The 18,991-nt window shown below is 45.4% G+C and overlaps 2 protein-coding genes across 3 annotated transcripts in view; one reads left to right on the forward strand and one right to left on the reverse strand.

Moving 5' to 3' along the window:
* The window catches only part of UBE2G1 (ubiquitin conjugating enzyme E2 G1), a 33,127-nt gene extending 22,031 nt beyond the window's left edge, over positions 1-11,096 (reverse strand). Inside the window, exon 1 of one of the 2 annotated variants that reach the window (XM_083714895.1) lies at positions 10,477-11,096. In XM_083714895.1, coding sequence (XP_083571021.1) covers positions 10,477-10,522 — 46 coding nt within the window. In that variant the 5' untranslated portion in view covers positions 10,523-11,096. Of the gene's footprint in view, positions 1-9,288; positions 9,404-10,476 lie in introns of those variants that run through there. The other variant, XM_083714896.1, reaches the window with a different exon arrangement.
* CYB5D2 (cytochrome b5 domain containing 2) overlaps positions 1-18,991 on the forward strand; it is a 148,999-nt gene that overhangs the window by 85,272 nt on the left and 44,736 nt on the right. The window lies entirely within an intron of this gene.

Raw genomic sequence — 18,991 nt, forward strand, 5'->3', positions numbered from 1 at the left:
ATTAATGGGCCTACGTTAGTAAAGTCCATTAAGTTCAATGGGTCTACTCCAAATATCAGATACAGTTCAATGCAACTGTGTATTGAATATAGGGCAATTCATATCCTATGAAAAAACAAAAAAACAAAACCCTGAGATTTTAGGTTTTGCCCTAGATTAAATATATAGCTTTGCAGAATTCAGTTCCGGCAAAGAACAGTATGATAAGCGAAAGGTGAAGGGACAACAAGGATCAGTGACCAGATGTCATAAAGCAGCGACCAATACTGTAAAAGTTTCCGATTCTGAATGCTGCAGCATTTTGCATGCACTGCCTTTATAATGGGAAAAGTACATATCCAAAATAAAATCTGTTTGTTTGGGTTTTTCTGAAGCATGAAGGCTGAAAGTCTTACAAATCTAAGTTTGATGCCAGAGACTAGATCCGCCTCATGCAGTGTTCTGCGCATGCGGATTTATAAAAGCCAAATGGTCCCGACAGTAAGCTGCTCTCATCACTGAAGTGATTTACTGTGCTTTAAAGGTCTTAAAGCATCTGTTCAAAGCTTTAGCTGCATTTATAATTTCTACAGCCTAAGAATGGGAGGTCTGAAGGCATCAAGTGAGATGTTGCCTTGCCTAATTGTGATCACATCTGCAAATTCTTGTTTGTGTGCCATATTCAACTAGAATTAATGCTGAACAGTGCTACTCAAGAGCTTCACATAATGAACCACACAGGATTTCCATACATAAAACTACATTACTGGTGCAAAGACATGCTTGGCAAACAGTTCTCTTGAACCAAGAGCCTCAAAAGCAAAATATTCTGATGCTTTAACTCTTCTCAGTGAAAAGACAGGTTTATCATTTGGATCACCAAAGCTTGAACATACTAAATTAACATTTTCCTTGTAGTCAAATCTGGGCTGGAAATACATGTATCCCAAGGAGAAAGAATCTTAGGAGACCACAAGAGATCATCTGGCTAATGGAAGAAAAGTATTCTCCTACTGGCAGAAAAATAGATAGATACCTACCTCCTGGACCATTCAAAAATCAAAAAAACGAAGGGAAAAGAACTGAGCTCAGCTGTATTTGAATAACCATCCATACTGCTGTGAAGAAGCTAACCTCACACTTCTGCTAAGATGGAGTTCAAAGTTACTATAAAGAACAAATGTTTTAGGATGGATCAGAGGGTGGTTATGAATGACTGAATTTGAAAGGACACTTCAAGGGGATGTGACTAAAGATGGGAAACCAATAAAGAATCAACTAGTCAAATATTCAGTAGAGCCAAGAACACCACAATCTAAGAGACTGCTTCTTTTAATTGCATCATTAATTCTGTCATCTGACATAAAGGCAAGAGTCAGTTCTTTGCTCCTCATCCCTGTAGGGGGCAGGGTCCAGTCCCTCCCCACACAACATAGTTTACAAGCATTTAAAGATTACCTCTCTTGTATAGTTTGCTGCCTGTTATTTCATCCATTTTAAAAATGTCTGTAGCTGGTCTATTCTTGCAGTTCCAGGATAAGAAACCAAGAACTGCAAGTTGCATGAATATCAATCAGACATTTATTCTATGCATTGCACTATTTTAAACATTTGATAGTTTACAATGTCACTGCTTCATAACTGTCAGAAAAAAGAAGCCTTTACCTGTTCACATACCTTGTTGCTTTAAGTAAAATAATCAGCTAGTCAACAAGTCAACACTCTAGATTGTGAGTGGAACTAGTAGGTCTCATACAAATATATCCATTCCACCAGTATGTACTGGTCTGTAGACCAGATGCAGCATGCAGCCTCTATCTGGTCTCTCATTCCATCCACCCCCCATCCACCCTCCCAGCTGTGCTCTACCCACTTCTACTATGCCTGGTCTCTTTCCAAATGCCAGATCACCAAGTATGGAACAGCCACACTAGCCACTACACTCCATAGTAGGCCCTTTCAGCTTATGCTGCAACTGTGCATTCTATGCTGCTCACTGAGGCATTCCTTCCACTTATCTCTCCACCAGCATCACAATGAGTAGAGATCAGCAGATGGGCAGTGCAAGCTCAGAGTCCTTACCACACAGTACAGTAAGTGAGCCACCCAACCAGAACACGGCACCTAGAGAGGTCTTTGAAAAGATGTGGTAAGCCCTCTGAGCTCATAGGGCCCACCACCTGGTCTCTCTCATTATTTCTGTGAGACACACACACACACTTCATATCACACAACACAGCATTTCATCATAGAATGTTACAGCCACATGTTCAGTAATAATTTCTCTTGGCCTCCCTAATCTCCATTAATACACCATTTGCATTCAATTCACACATTTCACTTTGTTGAAAAGGACTTTACTTAACAGAAGACTAACGAGACTTTCAAAAAACTACATCTTAAGTATCAATTTTCCCACAGTTAAGAAACCTGGTCATACTAGGCATAATGTTGCTTTATGATACCACTTTTTAAAAAAAGGTATTCTATCTGACCACGCAGTAGAGTAATACAACTTAGAACAGTAGAGATACAGGTTTTATAAAGTGCACAAATATTTATCATAAAAAACTTGTGCATCTTCTAGAATCTTCTGTTCTCTTCAGTTGCATTTCCAAACTGTGCTGTCCAAGCTCTTTGTTTCACAGTTGCAAAGTACTTCATACGCCAGCTAGGAAGGGGCAGGAAAGAGAGTACAGTGGTACCTCGGGTTAAGAACTTAATTCGTTCTGGAGGTTCGTTCTTAACCTGAAACTGTTCTTAACCTGAGGTACTACTTTAGCTAATGGGGCCTCCCGCTGTGCCACTGCCATGTGATTTCTGTTCTCATTCTGAAGCCAAGTTCTTAACCTGAGGTACTATTTCTGGGTTAGCAGAATCTGTAACCTGAAGCATCTGTAACCTGAGGTACCACTGTACTGTAGAAGAAATGGAGAGAAAGCATTCACCTGATGATTGGAAGTTGGCCCACTGTAAGCAACAGCTCTCCATAATAATTAATATAAACTCATTTAAGACATTTTAAAGTTACTCAAAATCTTCCTAATGTGAGATTCAATGCCCTGCCCCCCCCCCCCCGCCAAGTCCAACAGTCTGAGAAACTTCCATGGTGAGGTTTCAGCATGATCAGGATTTTTCAACTGTAAACCTTACAAAAGAAGATCCAGAATTTTCTCCTTCAAGGAAAATTATCATGTGAAGTGCTATTAAAGCAAGGAACTTGCTTTTGAAACACATTGCTCTTTTTCCATTGAGGGAAAAAAGTGCTATATGCAAAGGATATCCACACTATGGCATATATTGATGCAGCTTTCTGGTTAGTGAACCTACAGATATCTTACGCATATAATGGTAGCACTAAGCTACTAGAGTAAGAAGTTACCGTATTTTTCGCCCCATAGGACGCACCTAATTTTTTGGGGGGAAAATAAAGAAAAAAATTATTCCCCCCCCCCCCAGGCACGGGGCAGGCGCGGGAGAAGCCCGAGCTTCCCCAGCCCCCAGAACAGCCTGCTATCCGCAAGCCTAGGGAGCCGCGCCGGTCTCCCCAGGCTTGCAGAGAGGTGCGCGAAGCCCGGGTGCGCTCTTCAGCGCGCACCAGGCTTCGGAATGCAGGCAGCTCTGCGCCACCCTCCGGAACCCCACGCGGCTTCGCACCGGGCTCCGGAGGGTGGCGCAGAGCTGCAGGGAGCCCGGGAGTGCAGGCGGCTCTGCGCCACCCTCCAGAGCTTCGCGCCGGGCTCCGGAGGGTGGCGCAGAGCTGCAGGAAGCCCGGGAAAGCCTGCATTTGCCCCATAGGACGCACACACATTTCCCCTTCATTTTTGGAGGGGGAAAAGTGTGTCCTATAGGGCGAAAAATGCGGTACTTTTAATACTACATCACTACCAAGGCAACATCAGACTCAGTCACCCAAAAGGTGTTAATCAACTATGCATAGCTTCTGCATCCTTTTAAGCCGCCTGGCTTTCTGTCCAAACTGCAGGAATTATACTGCTTAAGGCATTGCTACTTAATGGGGATCAATGGCACCCTCAAATGTATGCTTGAGTTTCTCAGCTCTTGTAATAGTTACCTTAGTAAACACCATTCCAAGGGGAGAGAACACCATGTATCCCAAGTAGTTGTCTACAATAAATCTGAATCTTGTGGCACTCAATGACTAGCAGATTTATTGTGGCATAAGCTGCCACAAGAAACTTGTTAAGTCTTTCAGGTGTCACAAGATGCTTTCCCGTCCTGCAACAGACTAAAATGGCCAGCTCTCAAGAAGTTAAGTGCCTAATAACACAGCTGATGTATGTGTGACAGAAGTAGACAGTAATACAACTTGCTAACATTCTGACTGTTTAAAGATTAGAACAGCTGAAAGTGGAACACAAGTGCCAGTGAACAGGAGGGGGTGGGAACATAAGCAGCACAAGGGAGTAACCCTCTTGGAGCAGTGAGACATAGGAAACACAGAGCTGGGAAGTCTGAATTTCCTGATTAGTCTTTTGCGAGGAGAGTTCTTTAATCAAGAGGAAGTTTTACTTTGCAGAGATTCTGACACAGAACATAATTCGAACAGAGCCCTGTGAGATTTTTGGCAGTTTTTTTTAATATAAAAAAAGCCTTGTCTGGAATATGTATCTACATCTACCAGATCCTGTTGTAACTAAACACATACTGTTATGGACACATATAATGTGTTATTATACTCACTTCAAAGGAGTTCTGATCCACATACCCTGAAATCTATCTTGGAAATTTCAACTTTTGTCATATTCACATTAACTTAGTATTATGAATAGCATTATATCATCAAGGGTCCACAACTTTTGGCTGGCCCTGGAAGCCAGATCAAACATTTGGGTCACCAGGACCTGACCATTCACTGGTCCCTGGCCTCACACTTTTCCACAAAGTATGGGACAATCCTTCATTTGAGTTTGGATCTGGACTTAAACAAGTGTTGCCCAAGTGTCCCAGGTGGCTCAGCAGCTTAGTGTCTAAAGAAGCCCACACCATCCTTTCCAGCTCTGGAAATGGGGGCGGGAGGGAGGTTGTCTGTTTGGTTTAGCACTGCCAAAAAACAGCCTTCTGCCTAGCCTTGGTACTGAAAAGAGAGCAGGGATCACTGCACAACAGGTGGGATTATTTCCAAGGACTTCTCCAGATCAAAGGCTGGGAGGAAGGCTGGGATCTTTACACTTGTCAGAGGGCAGCATGGAGAGCAAAAATGTAGAATCCTACCTCAATCCTGGTAAGAAGCACAAGGTTCTGGAGCCATATCACTTGCTGGAGTAGAAACTGCAAGTGTCAGTTGGATATACATCCAAATGTCAATGCCATCTTTCTCCCTTCCCTTCCCTTCTCTGTCTCTCTCTCTCGGCCATTCACAAATAAAATTGTAACGCAATTTTAAAAGGTGACTATGCAAAGCAAAAGGTAAACTACTTCACTGCAGAGTAACAATAAAATACAAGCAACTATCGATTCACCTGTGTCCAATTCATGACCATGCATGAATGCATCATGGCAACCCAGAAGTGGCCAGAAAAGGGGGAGTAATGGGGTAATGCACGCTCTGCCGACATGCATGGGTGTCAGGAATGTAACCCCCATGCAAATCAGCCATTACCTGTAGCAGCAACCAATATAATTACAACTTAACAGTATAAACCAGCACCATTATTCAATTAAAAGCTGAGTTAAACCACTAATCCTTTGACCCATTTAAAAGTAGTCAACAGTGCTCCTCTCATAAGAAATTTCACAATGCTAGAGCCACCACTGAAAAGGCCTTGTATTTTGTGTCCACCAGCCTGATGGACCTTACCGGTGGCCCCATGAGCAGAAACTTTGCTGCCAATCTTAAGGTCCAAGTGCAGGTAATCCTTCAAATAACTTGACCCCAAATCATTCAGTGCTTCAAAGATAACTGGATGCAAGAATACACTGGCAAATAGTGCATCCGGTACAGAACTGGTATAATATGGCCATGGGACAGAATAGAAGTTTAGCTAGCACTACCTCAGAAGGTCATCTCTCTAAAAACTGTGCTGCCTATTCACACTGCATTACTTCCAGTGGGTTGTGCAGTCACATCCCGATGCAATATCACTCAATTTTTACATGTTATTAGAACTGGATCAGGATGTAAGCATTTGAGATTGCACTATAAAAAACCCTAAAGGATTATGAGCATATGAAGGTGCCTTTTACAGAGTTAACTCTGTAAAGTCCTAGACCTTAGGCAGAAGGGCAAGCCCAACTCACAAAGATCCTTTTAACCAGAGATGCCAGGAGTTGAACTAGAACATTCAACATACATGCACAGCAGGTACTCTGCTACTGAGCTATAACCATTCCACAAATTAATAGTACAGCCACCCTATCCAGGGCATGGATTTAGACATATGGTTTGATTGCATGTAGGCAGTGTTAGAAACCCAGATATACAATCTAATCACCAAATAGCACCTTGAGCTATGGTTGTCCCATTAAGTTTACTGCTACTACTACTATTTTCATTTCTATAACCTGCAAAATTCACTTGGTGCCTGGCTAACTTCAAGCATTACATGTAGATTTTCGTAAGAAACTCACGATGTGGAGTGCAGAGGGAGGAAAGCCTTACAGATCTGTTTATATTCATAAAAACCCTGTTTTTACATTATCCTTTAAAAAATTCTACCTAATACCAAGCTACATTAATTTCTTCATCTTTCTGCCATCAACCCAGCATTTTTATGTTGTTATTTATTTCAACTATTTACATATATTGCTTAACACTAGTTTCTAATTGGTGTTCCAAGGGGAAAAAATCTTCAAAATATGAATATTAAGTTAACAGAAAAATGGAATCCTTAACTGTCCCTTCTATCCTCCCCAACCCCTTTGGGGTTACTAGAGGGCCAATGATGTGTGTTGCAGTCACAACTCAGAGTTCGTATTAGGGACAATTCATACTAGTATCTTGTTCTTACTGCATGTTGTGGAGTTTGATACTCTGATTTTTCCATGCAGATATACAGGATAACATACATGATACAAAATAAAAAATACCTACTTTCGCATTGCTACAAAAGGCATTTTGACAGTTGACATAGTACTTTACATAACAATTAAAATAATGTAACATTTGTATTTAGCTGCTGTACTAACATATTTGAGAGGCAGTATGGTGCTATTTGATAGAGCCAAAGCAAACAAACCTAGGTATTTACTCGCCTTGCATTTAAGATTAAAGGCAGCTTTATAAGACACCCTGCATTGCTTTTAGTAACTTTAACCTTCTGTTGGCATTTAATAGGCTCCTTTATTTTATACTGCTGCAGCAATCTCTTTCCTTCCCCTTGTACACCCCTTCTGATACTCTTAAACCAGGGCCTCGCCATTTAATACATCAAACTCCATATATCTGATTATTGTATTGTAATCTGCAAGTACCGGTATTTTTACACAAGGGAAGAGGAGGCTGTTAGGTTTGACCAACACCTTAATCAAAGGACTGGTGAATCTGTATGGGGAGAACGACTTCATTCTCACAGGAGGAGTCAGAGAGGCTACAAGAAAGCATGAACACAGGAGTTGGGAGGAGGAGGAGGAGGAGAGCAGTGACACATGCTGTTTTCTACACCCAGGACTGCAGCCACTGTTGGCTCATTTCTCTTTCGGGTCTGGCAATGAGTAGCACATGGGGCTACATTGCATGTCTAACCACTCAGGAAACCTATGTGCATGCCTGCTGGGACAGGACTAGCTCTGAATCAGTAGCTAGAGTGTTAGCAAAGCAAGGCCAGGGACAAAGGAAGGGGGAGGGGAGTAGCTATGAAGCAAGTTGTGGAAGCAAATTAGATAAGTGAAGGAAGCAGCCAGTCTTTCCAACAACATCCTTTCCAGTGCCCCAAACCCCATAGTAAGGTTACAATCCTTCACAAATTTTATCCCCAAACTTCAGATCTAGTCACTTCTGATCCAAAAGTTCACTACCCACATCCTGCCACTTCTGAAAAAAGCAGCCTTGAGACAATGATCACCTAGCTAAGCAGAAGGGGTTAGAAAGGAACAGCCTTGGTAGCAGTGTCAGCAATATTGGGGGGGGGGCACTGGGGGGGGGCACTGAGGACTATGATAGCTCTCTCTGTTATGGATTTAAAGAGTGTTTTTTTCGGGGGGAATGCAGGGGTATGTATACCCCTAAACATTTTGTGAATCTTTGTACTTTTGTCCATTTACTGTATTTATTTCCCCTGATTTGAAGAATAAAATGGTGATTTTCTTGAGTCAAAATGAGAGTGCCCCTAAACATTTTTTGGAAAAAAGCACTGGATTTAAAACATTAATTCCCCTGAAATATCACCACAATATAATAATCTACAAATGTCAACCTTACCTTGCTTTATTCAAAATAGGCAATGTACAATGTTATCCTATAGACTGAGCAGGAATCTAGATTCCTGTCCACCCACCCCAGTTACAGAAGATACAACTTGCTCCCAATTCCAGCTGCCCAGTAAATCCTCTATCACTCACATAAACAATCCTCAAACTTCAACCTGTTTCTCCTCTCCAGTTTCCAGTCCTTCACATGGGAACACTCATGGAGGAACAGGAGGGAGGGAAAGAAGGACAAAAGAAATCAATGTAGTGCCCCAAAGCATTCTTTAATAAACCAAATTAAATGCACGGTTGACCTCCCTTCACACAAGGTGCCTGTTAGCTATGGGTATGTCACTTTCATACAGTACCACTGAAAAAGCAACACAGTTGGTTACATTTTCAGTTCCTCAGGCATGACCAGAGTTCAGCTATTAATGCTTTAAACTCAACAGCTAAGGTTCCACCTCCAAATAATGGTACTCATCTTCACAACTAACCAGGGTCTGTTTCTCCAGTTATGATTCTAATCATTCCTTCTGCACTCTACACACACTTTATGTTCCCTTCTGTTTGTCACCTCTTCAACTTCCACCACCATTTTGCACCCCAAACATTCATGTCCACCCCAGCTACACAAGCCACACCTTGCTCTCAGTTCGATCTGTCAAATAACTCACCTATCATTCACATAAAGAACCTAGTCTATCCTCAAACGTCAGAATGTACCTCCTCTCTAGCTTCCCCCCACTTCATCTAGGCACTTTCAGCCCTTACTTAACCCACCCCAGCCTGCTTACTCTTCCTTCATTTCCAAGTCTCGCTCAGAGCTCTCAGGCCATCCCCATCAAACTTTACAGCTACCCAAAGTTTGCCTCACTTAAAGTCTCCTTAGCTACTCTTTGCCAGCCTGTTCCCATTACCTCTCAACTTACCCAAACTTACCACCCCAACTGATCGCCAAGATCCTTCTCGCACTTCTCATGCCCCTTCTCCAACTCACTCAGGTCTCCCCACCCCTGTACTCCTTCCCAGCACATTTCCAAGCCACTCCTCCTTGTTTTAACTCCAGCTGCCCTACATAGCCGGCTTACCATCTCCCAGCCCTTTATCACGCCTCCTATCTTTCCCCTCATGGTGCCTAGCTATCTGTTCACGTTCAGTTCTTTGCCAATTTCTGTACTAGAGACAGGAGAGCAGAAATATTTAAAACCCAGTAATGCTTCTTTTGTACTTTCGAACTCCTCTTTCCATGCACAAAGATTGCCCCCACCAACCTCAACCCCATGATCTGCTCCCCCCCCCCACCTCACCCACTTATCCACGCACTCCCTAAGTTGCTTTTACACCCTACTTGCTGTGTCAGAGCCCATGCCCTCTGGCCTCTATCGCTCTATCTAACCCCACCTCCCTCGTTCCAGATCGGCCACCTTTTTTACTCCTCACCTCAGCACTCCCTACTCAGGTGACGTAAGTAAGGCTTCCCCCACCTCCAACTAAACTACATGGAGCCCCTTTCTGGAATAAGCATCGCCTACCCCTGCCCAGTGATCCCCACACTCCTCCTAGTTACTTAGCACCTATTTATCACCAGTTATCACCCATTTATTACAATTCCATATACCCCACCTTTCAGAATATTAAAACCTTCCAAGGCAGCCGACAAGAAGTCACCAGAAACCTTCACCCAGATCACTTGATGGCAGATCACCCAGCTAGGGGTGGGGGAAAGCCCACCTAGAACCCCCTACCTACCCTCCAATATTCAGGCGCCCCACTTCACTTCCACCCTACCTCAACACTCCCACCCCGCTTCTTACGTTCTCCCCCTTCCCCCAAATACCAAAGCCCCCTACCCCTCCTCACCACTTTAACCTAGTGCCCTCTTTCCTCCCCTTAGACCCCCACGATCCTTACCCCTGCCTCATCCCCGACTTTTAGCTCTTCCCCCGCTCCCCAAACCAGCGCCCTCCGACCACGTTTCACGCCACCCCTCCCCCAACCCCACTTCCTCCCACCGCCTCCCCTCAGGAACCCCAGGCCGGCCAGGTCCGAGGGGGACAGGGAGAGACGGGCCTGCCTTCCTCTGCCTGCGCTGTGGTGTGTTTTGCCCCGACCGACGGACGGACCGACCTGCCAGCTGTCTCCGCAGTAGCAGCGCGGACTGGAGCTCCGTCATTCTCCCCGCCGGTGCCCGGGGAGGGGAGTGTGGGGCGGCCGCTGTGGAGGCGACGGCGTGCTCCTCCTCCTCCTCCTCCTCCTCTTGCCGGGCTAGAGCCAGCCGGCTAGCGCTCGCCCCTCCTCGCTCGAGCCGACCCCGCCGGGGGCCTTCCCGTCCTCTCAGCGGCGCCGCCTCGCGTCCCTCGTCCGGGGGTTGGGAGGGGGCTGGGGGGGAGGAAGGGGGCGAGGGGGAGGGGGAGCAGCCGCCGCTCCTGAGGAGATTCTGAGGCGGTGGCGGGCGACGCGTGGCGGAAGAGGAGGGGTCCCGCCAGCCCCGCGTTTCTCTCTCTCTCTCTCCTCACGGAAACCTTCCCCTCAGCTTCTGCCGCTTTTTCTCTTCTTTCCCTCTTCCTTTATTTTTTTTAAAAAGGAAAAATCTTTCCTTTCTCTCTTTTCCAGCCCCCCCTCCCCTCTTCACGGAATTTCACTGCACTCGGGCGCCGCGGCGCGCAGGCGCACTGCTCGCTCCTCTTTCCGCGCAGGCGCCTTCTATCGCTCTTTCGCCTCCTTTTCTTTCTCTCTCGATGGTCCGCCTACAAAGGAGCGAGGGTGGCGCCCGCCATGTTTGGAAGGTCGACGGGTGGGAGGGAGACAAGCAGCGCTGTGTAGGGAGGAAGGTTGATTCAGTGAACTCGGCGCCATCTTGGGAAGGGCAAGAGCTGTCCTTCCTGACTTTGCTAACCCTAAAAGTTTGTCAAAATGGGCGGGGGGCGGGGCGGGGAGAATTTGTTACTCGAACTTCGCACAAGGCACGCACACAATTTTAAAAAATTGTATTTAAAATGTTTATAATACGTCCTTCATTGTATAAATTCGTGTGTGGACCAAAACTGTAATACACAAATTGTGGCTTTCAAATGTCACGGTCGTGTGTTTTATTTGTAGTTTTCTGTAATTGCTGCCTTTTTATTTTTATTTTATTAATTTTAATTTCATAAACGCAGAGCATATTAGAATCGCAGAGCATATTAACAACGCAGAGCATATTAGAAAAGAAAGCAAATACTTCATATAATCAGGTCATAGGTCGGGGAAGAGACAGAAGTACGTTATTGAAATAGTAGAATCTAAGATTAAATACAATTATATAGATGATATATCTATTCATAATCTAACAAAAGGATCTTTTCTTCATAGTAGCCAGCAATATACCGGTAGACATTTCAGTGAACTCGCACCCTTGCTGAGCTTAAGGCCTAAGATTTCCTTGTTTTGTAATTGTATGTTTTTATTTATTTATATGATGCTCTTTTTAACCTTTTTCATGGTGCTTTGTGGGATAGTATAAAAAAAATCTGGTCTTAAACAGCATTTGCAACAGCCCATGACTTTTGTTTGTATAAGGCTACAGTTTAAAACTGAGAAATGCTGAAGGATGTGAAAGGGTTTTTGTTGTGTTTTTGTGTGAGAGAGACTTTAAGAGGCAGTAATTTTCACAGGTGAAAGCTACACTGGAATTTCTGCCTGCCTGGCTGATTGAAAAAGCACGAAAGCGCCAGCAGAAAAGGAAGATGGCAACTGCTAGTCTCAACCTTCTGCCTGTTGGCACAGTGGTGAGGAAACAGTATTGCAGTTTCGGACTTGGAAAAAGCACGATTAAAAAGCATGTGCAACTGAAAGCAGATTTGGGGGCTAATCCTTGGAGAGTACTATATTTTGTAGAAGGTTCTAGAAAGGGAGGTAACAGGACTCAAACAGCAACTGCTGCCGTAGCAACCTTTTGCCCTAATCCCTGCAGTGTGGGGATTCTCTCTCATAATGAAATAAACATACTCTAGCTCCTGCATGGGGCATCTTAATGTATTTTTATTCAGTAAATTCCAGAGTTGGTACCTCAGACTGCTGCTGTTTGTAGTTGCTCAGCATTCTTTGCAGCTTCACAACAGCCCTGCAGGGTAGGTTGCACTTAGTGAGAGCGTGATTTGCCCAAGAGCTTCCTGGCTGTCAAGTTGCTAAACTACAGTCTACAACCATGGAGGCTGTTTCCCTTGACTCCCATCCTGCAGGGCTTTCACCACCTCATTCACATACAAATCTTTGTGTGATCTGAGTTGCAACCTGGCAACTCTTACCAAGCCGTGTCCGCACCACTTAAAAGTAAAATCTTCACGGTTGTGGAGCAGAAAGGCATGCCCGTGCTGCCCTGTTTAATAAATAGATCCAAAGAGATAAATGAATTTCATTATTAGCTTCCTCACCACTTTGTTAATTATATACATATACAGTGGTACCTCGGGTTAAGTACTTAATTCGTTCTGGAGGTCTGTTCTTAACCTGAAACTGTTCTTAACCTGAAGCACCACTTTAGCTAATGGGGCCTCCTGCTGCTGCTGCGCTGCCACTGCACGATTTCTGTTCTTATCCTGAAGCAAAGTTCTTAACCCAAGGTAATATTTCTGGGTTAGCGGAGTCTGTAACCTGAAGCATATGTAACCCGAGGTACCACTGTAGTTAAATAGAACTGTGAGCAACACCTGCTACCTCTCACAGAACTATAGTTCTCAGCACCCTGAACAAACTACAGCTCCCAGGATCCTTTGAGGGAAGACGTCAGGGTTCCAGGAAAATAGCTTTGGCAATCTCTCCCGCCATTGAGCCCAATGGGTTTTGATTGTGTGATTTTGCCTTTGGTGCAATCCCTGAAACATAGCCCCATTGTAAGTTGTGAGCTTACTGTATATACCTGGTCATTTGCTTTATGTATGTGCCGTGTACATCAGATTTCACGTAAGTAGCATCTGCTTAAAATAAAAATAATAATTAAAAATAAATGCATGGTGTGGATGTGTCCAAAGAAGCCTATGTAGGGAGAGGTTGGAGGCATACTGAAGACGCACATCAGCAATTAGCACTAAGGCAGCCGACTAAGCAAGCCCAATGAGGATCTGATCCCAGGCTTCTCTATTACGGAGAAATGCATTTCCATTGAAATGACAGCAATGATTTTGACATTTGCATTGGTACATTTAAATCAACACAAGCAAATTTTAAATAAATCTGTGTGAGGAATTAGCCCGCTCCACCCTCTGCCCTCTCCCAGGAAAGTTTCACATGCACATGCGCAGCGCACACAAACACAAAATCTCTCCACCCCTCCAAAAAAAATCTGAACATTCCCATGGGAAGAGAGATGTACAGGGTGAGTCTTTTAAAAGAGGCCCCATGGAACATGTGTACTCTGTGTCCATGGGGCCTCTTTTAAAGGACTCTCCCTGTACATGTGCGCTCTCTCTCTCTCTCTGTGTGTGTGTGTGTGTGTGTGTGTGTGAGAGAGAGAGAGAGAGAGAGAGAGAGAAAGTTCATATATGACTGACTGACAGACAGAGAGAGAGAGAGAGGTGCACATGTGCTTATTCTGTGTGGATGCATGTGAGTGTGGTTTGGGCACCTTGTATATTTTCCTGGTACCGGGGGATACTCCCTGTTGTTATTAAGCAGCTACAGCATAATTGTGTGTGTGTAAGAATCAATATTGTGTGATCTCCACAATCAGGACCGGCAGGACATCACCGGCTGACTATGGTAAGTTTGAGGTTGTCCAGGACAAGGGGAAGCAGCAATGAGAGCTTGCTCTAATTTTGTGGTTATGGCACACCCTTAAAGGGTAAAGGGACCCCTGACCATTAGGTCCAGTTGTAGCCGACTCGGGTTGCGGCGCTCATCTCACTTTATTGGCCGAGGGAGCCGGCGTACAGCTTCCAGGTCATGTGGCCAGCATGACTAAGCCGCTTCTGGAGAACCAGAGCAGCACACGGAAACGCCATTTACCTTCCCGCTGGAGTGGTACCTATTTATCTACTTGCACTTTGACGTGCTTTCGAACTGCTAAGTTGGCAGGAGCAGGGACTGAGCAATGGGAGCTCACCCCGTTGCGGGGATTCAAACCGCCAACCTTCTGATCGGCAAGTCCTAGGCTCTGTGGTTTAACCCACAGCGCCACCCGCGTCCCATGGCACACCCTTACAACAGGCTTTATCCTCATGACAGCCATTTTGTGACTGGTGCCCACAGCACACACTCAAAATTCAAAATGTGCCCCCTTGGGCCAAAGAGGTTAGCAGCCCCTGACCTAACTAATCTAGCAAAGTGAGCATTGGGAGAGTTCTGATGTTCTGAACTGAACCTCAGCTGTCATTAATGAATTCTGACTCAGAAGAAAACACCATAAATCATGCCATTTATATAAATACGGAGATAATAGAATTTTGGGTGTGCTTTTTTCTCAGTCTCCCTCTCCTGCCCCAGCACACAAACACCCTACCACCCCAACAGAATGATAACAGCATATGAAGTGGGGGCAGAGGAGGGGTGGCAGTTGGGGGGAGGCAGGTGTGTACTGTGTTCAAAATGGGGGCGACTGGGGCAAGTGAGTAATACAATATGGAAGATCCATTAGCTAAGGTTTTTGGATGAAAGCCAGGTTAGATTAACTGAGTTAGGAATTTATTAGTAATAATGGACACAGGCCAACCACAATTGATTATTTTATTTATTTTATTTCTACGCCACCCTTGCCATCTGTGGATCACATGGCAATTTACAATATAAAAAACACAAAAAATGCATACCATAGTAACAAACAAAAGCTATAACCCCACACATACATTGAAAGCATAAGGTTCCCAAAAGAGTCATGGCAACTGTAGCTTACCGTGTGCAGAGCTACAATTTCCAACACATTTAACAAACTCGCAGGTTTCTTTGGGGGAAGTAATATGCTTTGAAGGTATGGCGGGTACCCAGTCATAAGTTCCAAGTGGATTCATGTACTGTTAGCCAGAGACTTCTGCCTGGACTCTGAAATTCCTGACTCTCTCACCATCTCTTTTGCTCCTATGGCCCTAGGAGTGATAAGGGGTCCAAGAGCTGGCAAGAAACCAAGGCGACTGGTGTGGAGAGCTCCGGTGCTGAAGTGGGGATGTCTAGATCAGGCATAGACAAAGTCGGCCCTCCAGGACCAGTAGTCAGGGATGATGGGAATTGTAGTCCCAAAACCTCTGGAAGGCTGAGTTTACCTATGCCTGGTCTTGATCAAGTGGTTCCTCCAGGTCTGTGGTGGAGTGAAGATCTGCTCTTCCTCTGATGAAGTTCCAGGTCTGAGAGGCCAGATCTTCTGAACTTTTCATCAAGTAGGTATAGGATGGCTCAGTTAGCCACTAGGCTACATAACCACTCTAAAGGGTTTTGTAGCCTGGTGGCATGCGTAAAGGGAAGCCTTAACTCTTCAGACATGCTAGGACGAGCACTTAAATCACTCTTAAAATAAATAAATAAAAGTTTTGCCGGCCATCAATCTGCCTGCGAACACACACTTCTGACAATGCTATTAATAGAAAGCTTGATCACAGTTCTGGGTACTGAAGGTTACATGCAATGCTCCAGTATCCAAGCCATACTGTGCAATATCATAAGGTCATCTCTTGACAGCAACAACATACCCTTATCTGAGCTGGAATCTGGCCCGAGGATGGCATCAGGTACTATTTCAATGTGGGTGTCGAAACCACCTGCATTTCAGCCACCACTCGAGGTCTGGAGAAAGTGGGGTCTTGTCCTGCTTTCCTCTCCCACTGCAGGGTCTTGTAGGACTCACTGGCTGCTTGCCATGCCTTCTGATTTATAAATAAACCCTGGACATTCTGTGGATCAGCTGTGGCCAGACAGCCACGACTTCTCTGTGTCAGCAGGGTCACGGCTGGGCTTCCCCCCAGCCCACTCTTTCAATCCAGTCACCAAACTGGATCTCCAGGGACCAATCTCAATTTCACCAGGCTACGATGGCCATATAAAACTGACTTGCGATATGGTCTATGCTCACTTGATCCAGGTTCTCAGCTACCTCTTGTCAGGGTTGTCCCCTCAGCTTGGAAGCCAGCAGATGGTGGGCAGCCTAAGGGCTCGTTGACACATTGCACCAGGTGGTGTGTTGGAACTACTTTGTCTTTATAATGAAACCCTAAGATCCGCCAAACAGAGCCAGGTGCCAAAGAGCAGCTCAGGGGGAGAGTAATACACTTCCAATTAAGGAACAGGGAGCCTGCTCAGACCAGGGATGATTTGTGCTGGCTGCAGCTGATGGGAGCTGTAGTTCAAAACACCTGGAGGGTGCCCAGTTGTGGAAGGTGGCTATACCCAAAACCCCAGCTGTCTAACAATAGGTTATCTAGTTACAGGTAGGTAGCCGTGTTGGTCTGCCGTAATCGAAACAAAATTTAAAAATTCCTTCCAGTAGCACCTTAGAGACCAACTCGTGCATGCACACAAAAGCTCATACCAATAACAAACTTAGTTGGTCTCTAAGGTGCTACTGGAAGGAATTTTTTTTAGTTTGTTTCAAATAGGTTATCTGCAGTTCATTGGCGGGCTGTGTACTGCACATTGCCTTGGTGTTTGTGTGCATGTTTCAGGATGTTTTGGGTTGTGATGGCTGGCGCTGATGGGAGTTATAGTCCAAAACCTCAGATGGGCAAGAGTTGCTCTAGAGCAGTCTTCTCAGTTGCCCCATTTTACAGCACCTTGGGCCAGTCACAACCCTCGCAGGGTTGTCGGGAGGATAAAAATGGGAGAGGAGAACCCTGTACCCTGTACGATGAAAGGTGGGATATAAGTGTAATGTCTGGATGGATGCAGAGGAATGGTGGGAGGCCCCAGCTGGGGGAACCCCCAAGGGAAGAAGGCTCAGAGCCTGGTGGTGGGGTGGCAATGAGTGGTCAGAGGGAGATGGCTGGGAAGAGGAGGGGTCAGAAGTTGAAGAGGTAAGAGGGTTCAGTGAGCAGGAAAAGTCTGTGGCAGAGAGCAATCCAGACTCAGAGGCAGAAGCGGAGGCTGGAGAGGAGGGGGACCAGGAGACAGAGATGGGGCAGGCTGCTGAAGAATCCAGGGAGTCTTCCTCTCCTGCTGCAACCAGCTCACCTCCCCTCTGGTCTCACAGAACATGCAGAGAAATGAAGACAAGACGACGGAGCCTTAGGCTGCTGGGGGAGGACCTGAGGGAGGAGGAGCCTCAGAGAGTGGTGGGAAGGCCTTACCCTTGCCTCATTGGGGCAAGACCTACTGGGAAGAGTTGCTGGGATCACTAGGCCTGCTGTTTAGCGTTGTTTTTTAATAAAGAGTAAATACACGGATACCAGTGTTTTTTATTGTGAACCTACTCCTGACTCTAGCTCCAGGGGAAAAAATACCACATATACAAACATGGGAGGGGAAACCCTGGTGGCAGAATCAAAACAGCCCCATAAGGACTGAGCATGCTGAGTGGACAGAATACTGGCTGACTGGAGGGGGAGGGGGAGTGAGGGGAGGGAACGGGATGGAATATTCTAGAAGGCAGCATGACTGGCTAGCTTCCTAAAACCCCAAAACAGGAGCACTCCACACACACTGCAAAATTTTGTTGCAGGTCCCTGCTTGTGTAGTATTTAACATCCCTCTGACCTGATGCCTTGCTCCATTTTGGATTATATTTCCCTACAACGAAAGAACCATAGCTGTCAACTTTCAGATTTGAAAATAAGGGATCAGCAGCCTCACTTGTCCCGGGGTCAATCTACGGGATATCTAACAATCCAGGATAGCAGTGGGAAGCAGCGGGAAACGGCGCTGCAATAAGGGAAGGGAAGGTTGACAGCTATGGCAAGATCACACTGTTGGGCTCATATGTATCTCTTCACCTCCTAGCGTCTGTAGTTGTTGTGATCTGAGAAACCCTTTGGGGGGAAAGAACACATGGCTTCTCTTGGTTATATTTGGTGACTGAATTTCTCCAGGCAATTCGTCTGGTGGCTTTGCTCCTCTGTTTTCTCAGGAGCCCCTTTGATAAACCTCCAGATCATGCTGCTTCGTACAGTCTTTTAAGCGAAGGAACTGTTTTGAAATGGATAACCCGCCTCCCTCCTTTGGGGCCAATTCTGTCTGATTTGGACACCAGCAGCTGGCAGATGGAGAAAATGTTAGATTTGGACACTGGAAACTGAAGGTTTGGGTCCCCAATGAAATTAAGCTTACAGGTCATTTACAGGTCAGCCTAGTCTACCTTACAGGGCCGTTGTGAGGCTAAAGCAGCACTCTGTCTCCTTGGAAGAAGAGAGGCGGAGTGCTAAAGAAAGAAATAAAAACAAGTATTTAATTTGTTTGTTGTTAATTAATAAGCCCTGAACATTGACAGAATGGAAGGGAAGGATATGAATTATTAGAAAGAGGGAGAGTTGGGAGAGTGAGCAGGTTTGACCACCTTGCCCCATGCTAGGTTATCAGGGGTTTGGGACATACTTCAGGAGCTGTAGTGTGCAAAACAGCAAGCTAGGCGCTTGCATCCTGCTGTGATTCGCTTTCTAGAGACCCTCTAGGGAGGGAGTTGAACCCCCAAGAGCGAGACCCCTAACAACTGCACAAAATTTCAACAAAGCATTTTCTCCTCAGAGGCAAAACG

This window comes from Podarcis gaigeae, assembly GCF_964106915.1.
Source record: "Podarcis gaigeae genome assembly, chromosome: 15".
NCBI classification, from domain to species: Eukaryota; Metazoa; Chordata; class Lepidosauria; order Squamata; family Lacertidae; genus Podarcis; species Podarcis gaigeae.